This window comes from Myxine glutinosa, chromosome 6, assembly GCF_964187855.1.
Source record: "Myxine glutinosa chromosome 6, kmMyxGlut1.1, whole genome shotgun sequence".
NCBI classification, from domain to species: Eukaryota; Metazoa; Chordata; class Myxini; order Myxiniformes; family Myxinidae; genus Myxine; species Myxine glutinosa.
The window spans coordinates 53924402-53944536 of record NC_136266.1 but is presented as its reverse complement, the minus strand read 5'-3'; the positions used below and the strand labels follow the sequence as shown (position 1 = coordinate 53944536).

General features: G+C 40.5%; 2 protein-coding genes across 3 annotated transcripts in view; both read right to left on the bottom strand.

Moving 5' to 3' along the window:
• THUMPD2 (THUMP domain 2 tRNA and snRNA guanosine methyltransferase) overlaps positions 1-6426 on the bottom strand; it is a 55335-nt gene extending 48909 nt beyond the window's left edge. The window contains exons 1-4 of one of the 2 annotated variants that reach the window (XM_068120028.2): positions 6042-6416; positions 4582-4703; positions 3689-3821; positions 1110-1522 (exon numbers count right to left, since the gene is read on the bottom strand). In XM_068120028.2, coding sequence (XP_067976129.2) covers positions 1110-1522; positions 3689-3752 — 477 coding nt within the window. In that variant the 5' untranslated portion in view covers positions 3753-3821; positions 4582-4703; positions 6042-6416. Of the gene's footprint in view, positions 1-1109; positions 1523-3688; positions 3822-4581; positions 4704-6041 lie in introns of both variants that reach the window. The other variant, XM_068120026.2, reaches the window with a different exon arrangement.
• Positions 6427-11523: 5097 nt separating this feature from the next.
• HECTD1 (HECT domain E3 ubiquitin protein ligase 1) overlaps positions 11524-20135 on the bottom strand; it is a 99632-nt gene continuing 91020 nt past the window's right edge. Inside the window, exons 39-40 of the mRNA XM_068120024.2 lie at positions 13417-13561; positions 11524-12221 (exon numbers count right to left, since the gene is read on the bottom strand). Coding sequence (XP_067976125.1) covers positions 12084-12221; positions 13417-13561 — 283 coding nt within the window. The 3' untranslated portion in view covers positions 11524-12083. The remainder of the gene's footprint in view (positions 12222-13416; positions 13562-20135) is intronic.

Sequence of the window (20135 nt, the reverse complement as noted above, 5' to 3'; positions counted from 1 at the left end):
ACTTCCAAGTATAGCAACAAGGACGGCACTCTTCGACGTCGCAACGTCAAACGATATGCCTCCGCCCACATTATTACATCATTATACATCGGCCTACTTGTACCAAGTTCGATTCAAATCCCTTTGGCTGTTCTCAAGTATACTACTTTTACCTGACATGACCTCTGGCCTTCGATGCTGAAATCTAATCCGTTCATCTTTGCATCATAATATACAGTATACTTCTATCAAGTTTGGTCAAAATCCCATCACTGGTTCACAAGTTAGTGTGGCAACAAAATTTTTACCTGCAAGAACTCCGACCTCTTGACTTCATAATCTAAGCAGTTAATCTTTGCGTCATTATACATATTTGTACCAAGTCTGACTTAGTTTCTTTCAACCATTCTTAAGTTATCACAGTAACATAAACCCATTACAGTCTCTTACCTTTGACCTCTTGACCTCAAAATTTAATCACTTCATCTTTGAATCATAATACATAATTGTACCAACTTTGGTCAAAATCCCATTTCTGGTTCACAAGTTATCGCAGTAACAGGAGTTTCACCGAACATGACCTTTGACCTCATCACTCCAAAATCTAGGCATGGCCTTTGACCTCATGACTCCAAAATCTAGTCAGTTCATTCTTACCTCATTATAAATACCTCCACCAATTTTGACTTAGATCCCTTCAGCCGTTCTTAAGTTAACACGGTAATGAAAACCTATCACAGACAGACGGACGGACAGCCGGACGGACAACCCAAAAACATAATGCCTCCGTCGACTTCTTCAGAAGAGGCATCATAAAAAAACCAGACTCGTTTTCATATTTACCAGACTTGACATAATGGTCCGAGCGTCCGCTCTGAGCCTGGGAGGTCGGCGGTTTAATCCCAGACTCAACCAAGTCATACAAAAGACTAAAAATGGTACGTGCTGCTTCCTTGCTTCATGCTCAGCATTTAAAATGGATAGAGCATGGACAGGCAACCATTGGTTGGCAACCGATGTGCAGACTTGATGAGCTGAATGGCCTTCTCCCGCATTTAAGTTCCTTGCAAGAGAAGTCATATTACGATAAATTAATATTCCGAAAATAAATAAATACATTTTTAACATACCTGGGGATTGTACCGTCGGCCGTTTCTCCCACTGCATCGAAAAGAAACCCTGAAGCTAAGGTTATCCTTCAATAACTCTGGGAAGATGTCTGCAGGTGGTCTTTGCTGTGCCAGATCAACGGTGGTAGTTTGGAATGCTTCTTCTTCCTCCTTCTCTTCTTCAGCAGCACAATATAAAAGCGTGTCCTTATTTCTGGATCTGTCCTTTGTTGTGGAAATGTCTTCACTAAAAGCAGTCAATTTGCATTTCCTGGGGGCATCTTCAGCATGAGGGCACATGTCTGCACCACCTTGTCTTACACGACTTAAACTGGGTTCAGCAGAGACGTGCAGTCTTTTCCAAACACAAGCCGCAGCTTTCCATGACCGAACATCCTCCAGTGCCAATTTGCACAAAAGCCGAAATCCAGAAACTGTTAAAGAAATAAAATAAATACATTCACATTATGACAACACAATTGATGTTGAAGATTAATTGAAAACCATCGGACCAATGTTTATAGTTTGCACCTGAGATGAAACATGGAGTCCAGTCATCATTCCTTTGAAGTTAATAAGAAAAGCAATCATCTTACTACAATTCACCAAATGTCCGTCTGTCCGTTCGAAGGTACCGCAAAAACGGCTGAACCGATCGCAACGATATTTTGGGTGGGTATTCATGGGACCCCTGGGAGTAAAAATAGGCTATATTGTTTTTCCAATTTTTCCAAACACGATGGAATAATATTTGCCGATATGAACAGTGATGTGGCTTTTATTGAAATTCTACGAATACTGTTTAGATTTTGATGACAATTACGAACCTGCCACGAATGCGGAAGTGGACAGATTACGCAATGCGTGGGATTGATAATATCCCAATACAATCGTCATTCAATCGTGATGTTAAATTGTTAAACATTAATCGTGTTAATCGTTTTGTTAAAGTATCAATTGATGATTAGAATCGAGTGAATACAATTACGATTTTGAATTCGTAATTGTGTTCACCCAACCGTACGGAACTTCACATCAGGATTTAAATATTTGTTTATGTCACGAATGTTGTTAAAAGTTTATTTTTTATATTAATGTGTATTTGTGATTGGAGTTATGCTGTTTGGAATGAAAAAAGAGATATTGAGTTCAAGTGAATGACGAAATGCCGTGACGGTTTCTACTTTCTAAACGTGAATTCACGGATCGCCATATGCAGATTCGCCATTGACTGGGTATGGAACAAATGTACCCGTTTCTTTGCCAACTGCTACGTTTTTCATGGAAGTCCTTCACGAACTTGCTGTCCATGTCTGATGTGCGACTGAAGGTGCTACAGGAATGTGGAATTTATTGGTTTCATGCTCTAGCATTCGCCGTTTCTGCATTGTCTGTTTGCTTATGGCCTCCCACCCTTGCATAGCACGGGTACCTCACTTGTCCCAAAAATGCCAATTATTTTATGACAATGAACTCAATTATTGCATTTAAAGTAGAAACATTGGCTGAGCATGCGGCTGTGCAACTGATGCTATGCCCTCTGTAGGTTAGGGCAAGACTTTGGAATTTGCTCATGATGCTGGCTATAGCTCGCCAACTATTTGTGAAGGACACTGTGGGATCTTTGAAGTGCACCAACTAATTCCGGCAGACGGGACGCCCAGGTGAACGTCCATACAAGGGACGGCATGGCATACATATTGATGAATCACCCTGCTTATGAAGAAACACCGGGATGGTAGATTATTATAGCTGGATCGGGATTCAAACTCAGCCGAGACAGCTAGGAAGCGAGTGTACGTACCTCAAAGCAATTCGGTCAGCCTCAGCCAAGCTAAAAAATGTTACCCTATTTTTTTTCTGCAGGCAACGCGATACATCAGTGTTTGCCTGGTGCTCCGCATGACCCATCTGTTAGCATTAGTCAGTGGACGGTAAAGATAACACTCGTCCTTTTCACCCTGAGCAAATTACAAATTCCTGCCTGGGCTGCAGGTAGCAAGTGTTCTGGTCGTCTTGGAGGTTCCTCGTTACGAGGTTACACCGCTTGCTTATCTTAGAGTGTGGCTGCTGTTTGGGCAGCAACTTCTGAACTATAAACAAATTCACCAGGTATTTCACACGATTCACCTGAACGGCCTTCTTCAGCTACGGAGGGAAACCTACACATCGCTCTTCCTTGATGTATTACAGAAAATGCGAACTTCATTTCTTTAAAACAGCAAAGGTTTGAATGTTGTTAATACTTTCACGGATTCAGAATTACACACTATATAGATTCACATACAAATAGATAAGAGTACAGCTGGGAAGGAGAAGAACGCTGAACGGATCTTCTTGACATTTCCTGCGCATTACACTGCTCTTAAGCACTTCTTATCACGCAGACTCTTTGGAAACAATACGTTTCGACCGCCGATGAACAAAAACTTCTGAAGAACAGTCACGATGGAAAATGGTTCAAACAAAGAATATGTGTAGCTCGACAATTGCATAATCAGTCATGCCAACGACAACTCAATTCCTCGAAGTAAGAGGAACAAAGCCATCGAATCAATTGTGGATCAAGTGCTGGAACGAGGGTGCACACGTTGCATTACCTTTATGGTACGGAAGACGAACAGAGTTGATCTTCTTCACAAGAACAAATGCTCGTTCAACCATCTTGAGGGAAAACAGGTTTTCTTTCGTGACATCAGCACAAAAAAACACTTTTCCTTCTATCACCTCAACCTGAAAAAAAGCATTCACGGATGATTAATGTAAGCCTGATGTTGGCTTAGCGGTTAGGGTGGTGGCTTGGGATCCAGGATCCTAGGCTAACCCCCGCTCTTGCAGGGAAAATGGCCTTAAAATGCGTGTTGTTGTTGTTGTTGTTGTTTTAAACTTTAATAATGTATTATATGTATTTTTCTTTTAAATTTGTCACCTCTTCACATGATACTATGAGTACTTGCTGTTATCCTCATGATCTGCTAAAGGGATTACGATGACAAGACAGGACAGGAGATATGTTTGCATAATCGCAATTAAAGGCCCTCTTTTTTTGCACACAGAATCGAAGTTCATGATAGAACGAGGTCACAAAGGGGAAAAAAAAGGCAATGTAGTGACAGTTTGGTGCAGTTGGACACAGGAAAAGCAATGAACGAACAGGGAAAGAGGAGAGAAGAGCGAACAGACGAAAACACAGGAACCTGCAAGTAAGATGGCCGAGTTATAAAGGCTCTAGACAGGAAGAGATCAAGGGTATGAAAGAGGATAAGACGAGGTTGTGCTTGGGGCGATTTTATGCTTTATATGAAGCAATTTTCCACGATGGACTCTCACAGACTTCTTTTTTCTTCTTCTTCTTTTCGGCCATTATTATTCCACCTTGTGGGGTCGGCCGGGGGAAGCTTAGCCAAAGTGTTCATAAACCAGCTGGCCTGGCCTGACATTCGCTTAGTTAGGGCAGAATTTAGAATTTGTTCATGGTGCCAGCGATACTCACCGACTCTTTGTGAAGTACACCATGGGATCTTTAATGTCCACCAGCAGACCCTAACAACTCCCTGTTGAATGTCCATCCGAGGGACGGCACACGCATTGATGAATCACCCTGCCTGAGAAACACTGAACAGACAGTTTATAGCTGGGTCGGGATTCAAACCCAGGCTAGACAGCTTAGAGGCGAGTGTGCGTACCTCTAGGCCATCCTGTCAGCCCCTTCTCACAGACTAATTCAAGTATATAATCAAAATCTGTCTTCTGATTTGTGGATAGGAGCTGGTGGACTAAATAACCTGAAAATTCTGAAGAGAAATCTGACAATGTAAAGAAACAACCAATTATTATAGATAAGCGTGTTTATTTAAGGAAGGATATATGCTCCCACCTAACACCCCCCCAACCCTCCCATATTAGCCGATGTAAAAGGCCATTTTTTCCCCCGGATTACAGCCCGGATACCTATAAGATGTTGAACTCTCATTGTCAAATATGGTATCAGACGTGAAGAATAAATGTTCCAACGAGCGGTAAGACAGGCGAAGGAGCCATGTGACCTCTTAAATGCGCTAATCAAAATAATACAAATACAACCTGCACATAACTTTAAAGATAATTCTACTGCTCATCTAACATTACTCTCAATGGTGAAAGAAGAGTTGATAGGAAAAAAAAAAGCAGGCAAAAACAACTTTTACACACACACACACACACACACACACACACACACACACACACACACACACACACACACACACACACACACACACACACACACACACACACACACACACACACACACACACACACACACACACACACACACACACACTTAAAACCATGCCTTATGCAAGGGTGAGGTGCAGAGGGTAAAAATGTAATGTTTTGGTAGTGGGAGAACAGCTCCACAAAAAAATTACTAAGGAATGGATGAATAAGGGAGACAGAAGCGGAAAGAGTAACATGTGAGAGTGAAGTTAGGTGGGGTTAATGGGGTTAAAAAAAACATCTCTGGTTGGGATTGGTTTCTCCAATTTAAATTCCACTTAATAATCAATACGAGTTCACTCAATACAAGTAACTTCAAATTAAATGCAGAATCCATTAGATTTAGCATGAGATGAGGCCCATCAAAACCTACGCAATGCTTGTTTGTCCGTGCTTTATCGTTTTAAATGCTGAACTTCAAGCAAATCCACTTCCACCCACTCCCCAGTAACAGACAAGGCAAAAAGTATTGGGTAAGACTCGGATGGGATTTGAACAACCGACTTTCCAGACTCAGAGCGGACGCTCAAACCATTACACCACCCAGTCAGATAATAAATTAATAAATTCTTAATGAACTATCTCCAGTTAACCAACCAATACACCGATTTAACCACGTCACATTTATTATTTATATATTGTCGATAAACTTCAATGCCATCTAGTGTAAGGTCTGATGGTGGGACGGGAACCCACCCGCGATGCCAGCAACTTTGCACGTATTTCATCGGCTGCAAAATTTTCCAAACCTCTCCCCACAGTTACGAAGAACGCAGGGGAAGAACTTTGAGCGGAACACGATTCCATAGCGTTGAAGAGGAAAGCTTAAATTGAAATACTGGTGAACGAAGAAGAAGAGGAGCCAAATATCTGAGTCCTACCCTTTTCGCCTGAGGTAACAAATTTGTACACTTCGTGAGGTAAACATTCTACAAATGTTATCTTAATATCCATATCAAAACCTTATATTCCTCACAAAATATCCCTCAAGAAAAGCATGTTTCTCGACACACTCGCTAATATTAATTAAAAAAATAAAATGCTTCCCAAAGCAAAAGCCACTTCCGCAGCATTTCCTCATAAGAAAATAATATTTCTTTTAAATCGAAGTCATATTTATTTTCTAAGCACCAGCATTAGAACAAAAGCTGAAACACTTTTTAAAATGCGGGGGGAAAAAAAACTGACGAAAAGCCAAAGCGGCCGTGAACCAACGCTAACTTGTCAACATGGCCATTATGCACTGCATACGCGTTAAAGAAGAATCGCTTCGAAATTGCTCGTCTTTTACTGTATTTATAGCATGGAGAAGGTTTCCTGAGATGGAGAAAAATCTAACCACATCAAGAAATCTTTCCCATCATGCCGTGAGTTCGGTTAAAATATCATAAACAGAGTTGCGCTTTCTCGTCCGGTTTCTTAATTTCCTTGTAAATGTAATTCCTGCAGACTGATGAGTAATTTCTTTGTTTTGCATGTATACATAGGTACAGTGCAAGCTCCTTTGACTTTGTGAGCCTTATACACCGAATGTGAAAAGCAATAACCTCCCAATTAAATGATAACATTATGATGAACACAACTCAATACAGCTACAGGATTATGTTCAGCCATGAAGCAGCCAAACGAGCGCTTGCCAAGCCAGCCGTTCCTTGTGAGCGTCTTCAAATGGAATGCTCGTTTCAGTGCTGAAGCCACTTGGCGAGCACTCTACAAGAAGCTTGGTGACTGAACACACCCCTGAACTTTCAAAATGAGGATGTGCATTTCAAAATGATGAACCCGCCCCCAGAATGCTGTGCGCATGCGCAGAAAATCCCACGAAACGATGGTGTCATGGGGACAAAGTCCTGTATATCGAGTACGAAGCAAGGATAAGGTTCGTTTTTCTATCCAAGATGGCTGCCAAACTACATGACCTATGATGTCATTATTTTCAAACTGTATGCAACAGTGGTGCTCGATGGTATTTGTAAAAGGTAAGTAGTTTGTTTCAGATGTATAATTATTTAATATTTTCCGTCAATCCAATATGGCTGCCACACCATGTGACAAATGATGTTTTTGTGATCATCTTTTAATCGCCATGCCGAGTCAATGACACGTAAAGTTTCGAGTCAATCGATTTGGTGGTTTGGGAGAAGTTGTTTGTATATGGTTTAAGCCCAGATGTGCAGTGGGCCAGAGCAGGGAGGCATGGGGAGGGTAAGAGGGGTATTATATTGTTGCGGTTCTCTCGCCGGCCCTCCCCCCTTATAAAGGGGGGATTAATCCCCTTGTCTTTATTGGGCCTGGCGGAACCGGGGCTTGCAACGTCCCTTCCGGACAGCGCAAAATAGGGTTTCGGGACCAAATTCTCGCTCGTACCTAAGTACTCGCGCTGCCCTGGAAGCGAGGAAACAAGCCTCGCACGAACCACGTGAGGTTGGAATACGCCGAGCGGTTTGTGTACACATGATCCACGCAGTTATAACTCATGGAACCCAATTGGAGCGATCTTATTCGTGCCACGCTTAGTCAATTGGAGAAATCATGGGAACGATCGAATTCAGAAGAAAGGAAGAACAGAGTGGTTTAATGATTATCACACGTATATACAGTTCAGGACGAAGAGACACAGGGAAATCCTTATACAGTCTTAATTATCCCAAAGACAACGGGCCCGTCTCACACTCACACGGGGTATTGCAGATGGGCAGGTGTTCCCCAGCGCATCCAAGGATGGTTCTCGTCCAGCCCTCCACGGTCCCCGGCACGTCCGCGAAGATGGAGATCGGCGAAGACAGGGCCACGTAGCGCGTCGCTTGATCAAAGGCGATATCTCGGGGCGAACGGTAGGGAGGACTTTTACGGGAAAGGGCGGGACGGCTTTTATGGCGAAGGGCGGTTACGCAGCCTCGTTCACTCGCTTGGCTGAAATGCGCAAGTTCGTTATAAACGCGCCTGGCTGCGCCCGCATATGTCTAGCAACCAACTCTTCTTCGTCAACGCCTTGGTGTTGGTTAGCATGCGCGTTCTTATAGTCAAGTTCATCAAGCCCTATTCAACGAAAGTCCTCCACGCATCGGGTTATATAGGCCCGCCCCGCGAACCCTCTGGAACTCAGACTCTTCTCACCACACCCTCTGAGCTCTGATTGGCGGCTCATGCTTACCGTCATCGCCTCTGCCTCCCCCGACCTCAACGCCACCCCCACCTTTTTAGGCCTACCTCGTGTTAACTCGAATAGTAAGCAAGCAAAGGGCAGCAAAATGGATCACGCCTGTAGAGGTAGAATGGTTTGCAGAAGTGGGGCCTATTCTCCTGTCTTTACACAACGCAGAATTAACACTGGGAAGGGCCTACTCTCACATATACTAAGAAATAACTTTACTACAAATGAGGCTACATGTTGCTTGTGTGACTATCTATGGGGGGCAACCTTTAACCTTTATTGAGCTCACTGTACACATCTCAAAACCATAGCAATATGTTCATTATTATTACTAGCGTGATTGCGCATTCCACGTGCCTCACCACACGTCGTTTCAGAGGGATAGGCATCTTTGACCATTTCGGTGTCTTTTGGGTCTTCAGGGCCATTTGGGTCTTCAGGGCCTTTAAGGGTATTTTGGGTCTTTGGGGTGTTTTGGGTCTTCAGGGGCTTTTGGGTCTTCTGTGTATTTTGGGTCTTCAGGGGCCTTGGTGGTCTTAAGGGACTTAAAGGGTCATAAAAGGTCTGAGGGGTCTCAGCAGTCTAAATGTAATTAAGAGTTCACGGACTGTGTTTTGGGTGTGAATTTTCTTTGAAGAAGACGTTTTGGTCGCATATAAACATACATAACCATATACGTTTGCTGTATTATAAGAAGAAGATTGCCAAATGATACAAATAAGAATATTGTTTTTGTTAATATTAATTAATATATTTTTGTTACAATATTATATATTTTGTGATTAGAATGCCATGATGCAGAAACACCTAAATAAGCTGATAGTATATACACCTTACATGGCACGTTTAAAACATGGGAATTCTTCTGGGTTCTTTGTAGTAAATTCACCAAATAGGCTCAGATCATTGGTGTATCACACTCCACATCAGAACGCTCCAATATAACTCCACAAAAAACATGGCACACACACACACACACACACACACACACACACACACACACACACACCTCGTCCATTTACAGTAGTCGTAGTCTTCAGGATCTTTTGGGTAATCTGGGTCTTTTGGGGACTTTTCGATCTTCGGGCACTTTTGGGTCATCTGGGTCTTTAGTCCTCAGGGACTTTTGGGTCCTTGGGGGTCTTTTGGGTCATTTTGGTCCTTAGGAACATTTGGGTCTTCTGGGTACTCGGGAGTTTTTGGTCAGCTGGGTCCTTTGGGTCATCTGGGTGTTTTGGGTCCTTGGGGGGGGGGGGGGGGGGTCTTTTGGGTCCCAAGTGTTAAAAGGTCTTCCAAGGTCTAAACGCTAAAGGGTCTCAGCGGTCTAAACAGTAGACCTGAATGGTACGTAATGAATTATCAAAAAGTATGCTGACACGCGCGCACACACCTCATCCATTTATAGTAGACGAGCTGAATGCACTTAATCTTCTGTACTAAAAAAAGGAATAAAACACAGCCTTGCGAAGCAGCCGAGTTTGACTATCTGGCCGCGGCCGCATTTCGTTCATTTAATACTATAATTCAGCTTTTACTCGTGGCCGTAGATTGAATACGACAATTCAGCTCAGCTTTTAATTGCGAAATGGGCCCAGACCGGCCTCACCACCTAGCCGATAACCTTCCTGGGGCCCGCCCCGACATTTTTTGTTTCAGAGGTTTCCTCCTATCTTTCACCGTTCAGATTAGCGCGTGCAGACAAACAAACAAACACTTTATTTTATATATACAGAAGATATTCAACTTTTTTGCCAAAAACGCTCCTTGGCACTCACTCGGGAACTTCTGAAAGTTAACGAAGATCTGTTCAGACATCTGAGAAAAAGGCAACAGAAACAGCTCTCATAGTATAGATGTGAGACAAGGACTGTTACCTAAAATGGCTCAAAGCTTCTAAAAGCTGAAAATACTTGGAACCATACCTGCAAGAAAGGGATGTGCCTCCACACAATAGAGTTGGAGAACTTTATATACATATATATATATATACTGTATATATATATATATATATAAACGACCTCCCTGATCATCCCTATCAGTGAGGAAAGTGAAACCTGGGGCTTGTGAAAGCTTAAAATGATGTTTACTATTAATCACGGTGGGAGGAAAATGGAGGGGTAGTAGTTGTATGGGCTGTGAATGCTGGTTTTTATATATATATATATATATATATATATATATATATATATATATATATATATATATATATATATATATATATATATATATATATATATACACATATATACTTCCGCTGAACTTGGGGACGACTAAGAAGAAGACCTTTGTTGGTCGAAAGCTTGTCGAGAATTAAACAACGACCGTCCTGAAGCTACGTCCGCATCTGATTTAATCTCCCGATTATTTATTTAATGCAAATGAAACGCCCTGCTCGTACTGTGGAGTTTCGACTATTTCTCACAGTTATGCACATATACATATATATAAAAATAAATACATATATACTATATATATATATAATGTGTGTGTATATATATATATATATATATATATATATATATATATATATATATATATATATATATATATATATAAATAAAATAATTTTTTTGGGTTTCAACCGCCAAGGGAAATTATACTCGATTTTTGCATGTATTGGTAAAAGGAAAACTGTCCCTGTGTGCATGCGTGTTGTCTCCGTCATATTTGCGACTAATGTTCATGTCTTTGCTGAAATCTTTTAAAAGTTGACTTCAAAGGGTTTCTGAAGCTAATGGTGGACATCGACGCGTATTAAACGTGAGTTTTTAATTTTTGAATGAAATAAAGCCGTTGGTTGGATTTTCATCCGATTGAAACTTAATTTCATCTTTGGGGAAAAAAGTATCATTTATTTTGCAACACCCCTTATATAACAGAGAAAATAGATCCACTCATCTTTCACCTCCCTTCTTTTTTGTCCATACACACATACACTGTTAATATCCTGTTGGTGCATGACCAGCAATTGAAAGGTGAAAAGATAGATGGGTGGGATAGTGAAGCAGCCAACAGCAAAACATGTCTTCTTCAAAAACATATTCCATAGCATTTATTTGTGATTACATAAATGGCATCATTTTTGTGGGGAATAAAAATAAATAAGAGTAACGACAAAGTAAGTAAAACTGTCACATCAAAATGTTGACCGTCTCATCACGAGCGACATTTCCAGAACGCTGCCTTTTCCATCCACATCTACAAACCGTGGCAAGTACACAAATCCACAGCATGTCCACAAAGAAAAAGACATTTAAAGTTAATCTACATTTATTTATTGCAAATGAACATGATAATTAAAACAAAATCACGTGCTTGAAACCTTCAAATTCGTCTAACAGTGGAATGAAATGGCCAAAACGTGGTAGACAAACTGAAGGTTTTTTTTTTTTTTTTTTTTTTAACAGGCATGCAGTTACAATGAACAATTTGTCACTGAGCAAGACCTTCCCATCCCCACATTTATTCATTTAAACGGCTTCCATTTTAAATGTTCAAACAGCTAAAGCCCTTTGTCAGGGCAGAATGAGGCGTGCCGTCGCCTTGTTCAGCAAAATGTGAGAAGGAAAAGAAAGATGAATGAATCAGTTCAAATGGAAGCCTTTCTCCATGGTAGCGGCCAACAAACGTTCCCTCATAATGTCTTCAGAGGAATACTCAGGCAGCTTGAGGTAATGAACACATGTGTTTACAGAAGGGAAGCTTCCATCGGAGGCATCAACCTGAGAAAAAAAAAATGCAAAATTATATATACGTATACATGCACACACAAATCATGACAATAAACAAACATCGATAAACGTTTTAACTCCAAACTGACCTGTTCCCCCAAATGATACGAAAGTATGACTGGTAGATCAGATTAGGAGGTATGCACACTTACCTTTGAGCCGTCTTAGCCTGGTTTTGAATCTTGACCCAACATTAAACTGTCGCAATGGTGTTGCCACATGTATAGGGCACACCAATGCACATGCTGTCCATCAAAAGGGTAATTAAACCGGAGGACCTGCCTACCAGCGATGAAAGTTAAATATCAAACGGTGTCTTTTGCAAAGAACAAGCGAGATCTCCAGCACCTTTAACAAATTCCAAATTCCTGTAACTTCGGTAAAGCATCCTGCGTCGGAGCGGTGACCTGTCCAGGAATACAACGTTGCCAACCGACACCGACTGCTTTAGTGGAACAGACACTGTAAATTGCAAGGCACATCGTGCGTGTCAGTGTCTGCACCTGTGCATGATAAAACTCGGGTGGAATATGAAACTTTCCTTTCCGCTGCTTGTCTGGCAGTTTCACGTGTTTTGTTGATTACATGAACCATGATTACACAATGTTCATGAACGTTTGCCCATGGCTTAGTTGTTACACAATCGCAAGTGAAACAGCATCCAAATGAATAAACCTCCCGACGTGCTAGTTTCACCCAGCAAGTACAGCTGATTGCACGTAAATTTCCATTGAAAACATAGGAAACAAGATCCAGTGTCACCAAAGCAGTCCCAGGGCAGGGAATACACTGGGTGCTTTTCCATTGCATCCCAGTAGCAGACAGGGCAATAATTTGGAATATTCATGCTGGCACCTGATGGCCTACTCTTTTAAAAAGACACCATTAAGTTTTAACATCTACATATGAGTGGCCAGAACAAATATACTGTGACAAGGAATGAACAAAGAAAAATTTCTACTGAAACTGGCTTTAAGATTATCAAAACAAAAAAAAAGGAACCTTCAATCGTTCCTTCAAAAAAATATGCAATGATATGCTTAAAAAAAAAAAAAAAAAGATTTAAATAAAAAACATATGCTTTTAAATGGAATATGCAATGACTGTCTCAAAGCAGATAAGCACACACCACTCACGATAGGAAAAGGTCATCTTGTAGTACTCTGCACTTTGCACTCCCACTCACCTTTCTGACAATCGTGAGCCGTGGATGTAGGTTCGACAGGCCACCAGGAGGTAGCGATGAACAACCCGTTGTGAACTGCAGGAAGGCCTTGCGTTCATGCGGGGCCATCTTGCAAAGCACACTCACAAAGCGCAAAAAGCCCGGGCTGTGGGAACACACGCAAACGATGCCATTTGCGTCCAATGGTTATGGCGTAAACACAAATCCCATTAAGCTTCTGCAAAACCCCCAAAATAATTATGCACAGTTCATTCCTCTGCTGTGGTCAACCGTTCAAGTTCAATGGAAGATTTCTGTTGGTTTGGGACCCCAATCAAATTTGCAGTGAGGTCACAGTGAGCTTTACCATCTCTTTCCATCAGAAGGCCAAAGAAAAACAATCATTCGCCAAATGCATCAGAAGCTGAGCACAAGCAAGCTTTATTAAAAACATATTTGAGGTGACAAGAAACGCCTGCAATAATGACAAGCTGCAATAATTCCACCGAGACAGCTGAGAAACAGTAAGGCTCATGAATTCAGACTGAAGATTTTCATTTGCAGAGATACCATATTATTATTAATTTAAAACGATAAATTTAAGCCTATACAGCTGACGTCAAGAAACGGAAATCACAGACCAGTCTCTGATGAGAGCAACAAACCTTGTATCAATTTTGTTTTTATCTACCTCCGCCAACCAAGGTGGACTGAGGTTATGTTTTCACCTGTCTATCAGCAAGATCTCAAAGTTAAGAACGGATTCGGCCGAAATTTGGTGGACAGGTGTGCCAAGGTGTGTGCCAATGACAAATCGATTAGATTTTGGCAAGGAGCCGGATTCAGACATGAGAATTTTCAAGTGATTCTTCAACCCAACTAAACAGTGCTTTCAGAAAGTATTCACACCCATTGACTTTTTCACATTTTGTTGTGTTAAAGCCTGAATTGAAAATTGATTGAATTGAGATTTTTTTTTTGTCACTGATCTACACACGTCACTTATCTACACCCCATAATGTCAAAGCAGAATTAATTTTTTTTAGAATTTTTGTTACAAAATAATTAAAAATGCAATACAGAAATATTTAATTTACAAAAGTATTCAACCCCTTGAGTTAATATTTCATGCCTTTGACAGCAATTACAGCTTTGAGTCTTCTTGGGTGTCTATCAGCTCTGCACATCTGGATTTGGGGAGTTTCTCCCATTCTTCCTTGCAGACTTGCTCAAACTCTGTTAAGTTGGAATGGGAATTGGAGGTGTCTTTCCACAGTATTCAAGTCTTTCCACAGATTCTCAATGGGATTTAAGACTGGGCTTCAGCTGGGCCACTCAATAACTTTTTACGTTCCTGTTCTGAAGCCATTCCAGTGTTGCTTTGGTTGTATGCTTGGGGTCATCGTCCAGTCGGAATGTAAATCTTCGCTGCAGTCTAAGGTCTTTTGTACTCTGAAGCAGGTTCTCCTCAAGGTTTGGCCTGCATTTGGCTCCATTCATTGTTCCCTCTATCCTTACAAGTCTCCCAGCCCCTGCCACTTCCAAAGACCTCCAACACCCTTTCAACACCTTTAGATCACAGTCCACAGTGCAGCACATGGAGATGGAATTGGGAGAGAGCGGAGTACAATAATCGATTGTGTAATTAAGGTAAATAAATGATAATTGTAAAATAATTAATTTCTTAATCAATTGGCTAATAGCACACCTAAACCACCACCGTTTCATCCAAATCTGTAACTTCTTGAAAAGTAAGCAATTAATCAAAGAATTAAATAATTAATCGATGAATTGATCAATAAATCAAAAATATCCTTTACAGAAAAATCATTTGGTCAGTGTCGTGTCCGAATATCAGCTTTATAGCACAAAAGGTGCCTGAAATATTGCCCAGATGAGAAAGAAAATAAATAAGTACTTAATAAATCGATAATAATTGAATGAGTAATCAATTAATCAAAAAAAAAGAAAGAGCAATCAGAGATTGCAGACCCTCGCCAGGACGTGTTTTCAGTGGTTTTTAAGACCTTTGTGTTAAAACAAATATGGCGGCCGAACCACGTTACAGATGACTTTTTTTTTCTCCACCAATTTATCCATGGATTATGCTCAAGAAAATTCATCTTGATTGGATGAAGTTTTGTACTTGTCAAATTATGGTGTCATAATGGAGGCACCGATGACAATCATTAACATTTTATTCCCCATGGAGAGTTCTTTACAATGAGCCATGTCTCAATTTTTTACTTCTATGCAGCGCTTTCGGAGAAAGAGGCGCAAATGGCACCCATACCACATGACCTATGACGTCATAATTATCATTAAAAATTCTGATGTGGAGTTACACCTACGGTGAAAATTTCCTGTCAATCAGACCAACGGTTGCACAGACAATCACATTTATTCTGTGTGGACAAACAGACAAATGGACTCAAATGCAATACCCTCTCCTCAGGCAAGGGTTAAATAAAATATATATATATATATATATATATACACAGACTTGGCATTTAATATGGAATTTTTTTTTTTCTTGACTTGGGTTTACTTTCTTAACTCAGTATATCAATCTGGTGAGTTTCTTTTACACTTTGGTGATTTATTTGTTAAAAGAACCATGTCACTGATTGTCTGTCGCAGCAAGAAGTCAACAACAGGATTATATCACAGGTGGCACGACAAAATGTACGGACAGGTACATTTGATGATTGGCTTCACAGTCGGGTATACAAGGGTTGTTGCGTTCTGTATTAGTGGAAAACAACTTCTGCACGTCTCCAAAAGTTATTGCCACTTCCTCTGGAGATGGTCAGTCAACTCGACAATGCTGTTTGTCGTGGAGTGGTGGCTTTACGAAATTCCGGCATGAAACAGCGTGCTATTGCTCGGCAGTATGGCATCACTCAAGGTCAGGTGTCAAAGATCCTGAAACGAAATGCTCAGAGGGGTGTCCCCGCAGAACCACAAGGAGGGATGATCGCTGCTGCACCGGTTAGTCTGCAATGGCCGTACCAAGTCAGCTAATCGGCTTAGGGCTGAGTGGCAGCAACTGACAAATGTGCCTGTATACAGAAGGCTAGTCGACTAACGACTGGTTCAAGCAGGCTATCGTGCCAGGCGTCCCCTGAGAAAGCCACGCCTGACCAGACAACACCGCCAGCGCCGATTGCAGTGGGCCAGAGAGCACCGTCAATGGCAGCCACGTGATCTTCAGTGACGAGCCTAGATTTCTGGTCTATCGTCAAGATGGCCGCGTCTGAGTGCGCAGACAAGTGCATGAAGCCTACAACAAAGATTGTATAGTGCCAAGAGTCCAAGCTGGAGGTGGTGGGGTGACCGTTTGGGCTGCTTTTCATGCAGGGGGCAAAACTGACCTGGTTGTTCTGAATGGAAACCTGAACCAGTTCAAGTACAGGGCCATTCTGGAAGAAACATTGCTTCCATTTGCTCGTGCAGCCTTTCGAGGAAACTTTGTGTTCCAAGATGACAATGCACGGCCTCATCGTGCTCGCATGATCCAACACTTTCTTGCTGACTGTGGTGTAGAGCATATGGAGTGGCCTGCCATGTCCCCAGATATGAATCCGATAGAGAACTTGTGGGCAGAATTAACGCGTCAAATCGACCACTTGGACCAGCAGCCGACCTCTGTGCGTGAATTGCAGCAGGCTATTGTCACTGCATGGCAAGCGATTCCTGTCCAAACCTTGGCAAATCTCGTGAACAGCATGCCTCAACGTGTACGTGCTCTCCTGAATGCTCGTGGGGGTTACACGAAGTACTGAACTGTAATTTTACTGTCGGTAATCCCAGTCGTAATTTAACTTTTTTTTTTGTTAAAAAAAAATTTGGCTAATGTGCAAAATAAAGAGATACTTCTGGAAAACGTACAGAAGTTTAACAGTACTGTCCATGAATTGAGTTCGATATCAGTTTACATCACTTTCAAGGATCAATTTATTTGTTTTGAAATGTCAAATGTGGTTTTTACCTTCGCAAAAGCGGAAGGTTATGTTTTGATCGCTGTGTATTTATTTGTATGTCTGTGTGTGTGTGTGTGTATGTTATTCGCATAACTCAAAAAGTATTCAAGCGAATTGCATGAAATTTGGTGGGATGATTGGTTATTATACCGGACACATTTGATTAGATTTTGGGAGCAATCGGGTCAAAGGTCAAGGTCAAGATCACGAAAAGGTCAAAATCGTATTTTTACCATAGCGCGGTCAATTTTTATCCAATTGGCATGCAACTAATGCCAAAATGTTCAGAATTCAATGCCCGATCTTGTGATATACGACATGACCCAGTGAAGACATTACCCTTGTTAGCGGTTGGGGGTCAAAGGTCAGGGGGGTCACGACCTTGCAAAATGTGCGTTTTTTGTCATAACTCGGTCAATTCTTATCCGATTTGCATGAAATCAGCACCAAACTGTTCACTGTTCTGTTCCCTACACTCCCATGCCAAGTACAGAACAGTAGCTGCGGCGAAGGTATGCGCTCTACCGAGTGCCCGTTCTAGTTGTTTCTTTTAAAGGTCACATTAACAAAATCTAGAATTATTTCAACATAATTCCAATGAACTTTTGGTTCTAAGACATCTTGAAAAGTAAGTTCACCCCCACAAAAAAAATATTCCATATTAAATGCCAAGTCTGTGTGTGTGTGTGTGTACATATATTATATTATATATATATATATATATATATACATATATATACATATATATATATATATATATATATATATATATATATATATATATATATATATATACATATATATATATATATATATATATATATATATATATATATATATATATATATACATATATATATATATATATATATACACACATATATACACACATATATACATATATATATACATATACATATATATATATATATATATACATATACATATATATATATATACATATACATATACATATATATATATACATACATATACATATACATATATATATATATATATATACATATACATATATACATATACATATATACATATACATATATACATATACATATATATATATATATATATATATATATATATATATATATATATATATATACATATACAGTGGTACCTCGGCTTACGAGTGCCCCAACGTACGAGTTTTTCGGGATACGAGCCGTCGCTCGGGCGGTTTGTTGCTTTGGGATACGAGCCGAGATCCGATGTACGAGCTCAAAAAATTTATTTTTTTGAATTTTCCGGTTGTGGCTTCCGGTTCCGGTCACGTGGTTATCTTGCCGTGAAAGCATCTCTGCTTGGATATAAAACACGCAATCGTCGAAATACATTAGCGAGGAATCTCCTTGCTCCAGCCGGTGACGTCATCGGCGGGGATCCCCGCCTCCAGAGTGGCTGGTCACGTGACCGCCAAAGCGTGTCGCGCGTGCGGGTATAATGAGCTACACCTGTGGATCACGTGACCACGGAAGCACGCCTCGCTTGAGAGGCATGGCTTTCGGTTTGCGTTTTGCTTTATAAGGCGCGATAAATGGGCTTTTGAGTGTTAGCGGTTCATGGCGTTGACGGTTCATGGCGTTGACGGTCAAAAACCCATTACATCAATTTTACCAGGCACTGTACAGTAAGTACAGTGGACACCAAATGCACGGTGGAAGGCTAGAAGTAGAAGATCGTCCAAGACAAGTGAGAATAAGCCATACTTTGGAGATGACGTCATTCGCTGGTCCGATAACCAAAGATGTGGTATAAAAAACCAGGTGAGCTAACAATGCAGCAATGAAGGAATTCGGCCAAGGCACCGGCACACAACGACCTACCTACATCGAAAGACTCAATGCCAATGGTGACAGAAGCCAAGACGGCCGGCTTAAACACCGCCGAAAGACCACGGTGTACCAACTTACGATGCAGAACATCTTGCACTTAATATGATGACAACAGGTGCCATCCTCTGACGTACCATTACAGGTACAGGTACAGTACACGTGAGCACAGAGCAAAAGTTCACTGAAACCGAGATTAAGAAAAAAGAAAAAACACCTCGTGGTCCGTGCTCGATATCCGAGTTTCAATCTTTTCAAACACATGATGCTCTCGGTCACGGTATCTCCTGCGAGCTGCTTCTCCTTCAACCACACAAACAACAACTTCTCCATATCTTCATGGATAGAGGTCCAGTTTATTTCTTTACATTCTCTTGTATTATGTACAGTATATACGAGGTCGTGCTTGTTTATACATTATTTGTTATTTATAAAGTACATTTTTGTTATTTAAAAGCACCTAACAAAAAAAATTGGTGTTTTTTTTTTGAGGCTGGAACGGATTAATAGCATTTCAATGCATTTGAATGGGAAAATTTGCTTTGACTTACGAGCGATTTGGCTTACGAGCTCCGTCACGGAACGGATTAAACTCGTAAGCCGAGGTACCACTGTATACATATATATATACATATATATATATACATATATATATATACATATATATATATATATATATACATATATATATATATACATATATATATATATACATATACATATATATATATATACATATATATATATATATATATACATATATATATACATATATATATATATATATATATATATATATATATATATATATATATATATATATATATATATATATATATATATATATATATATATATATATATATATATATTGTTGCATATCCCAAATGTCGGCCTTCCCCTTATCA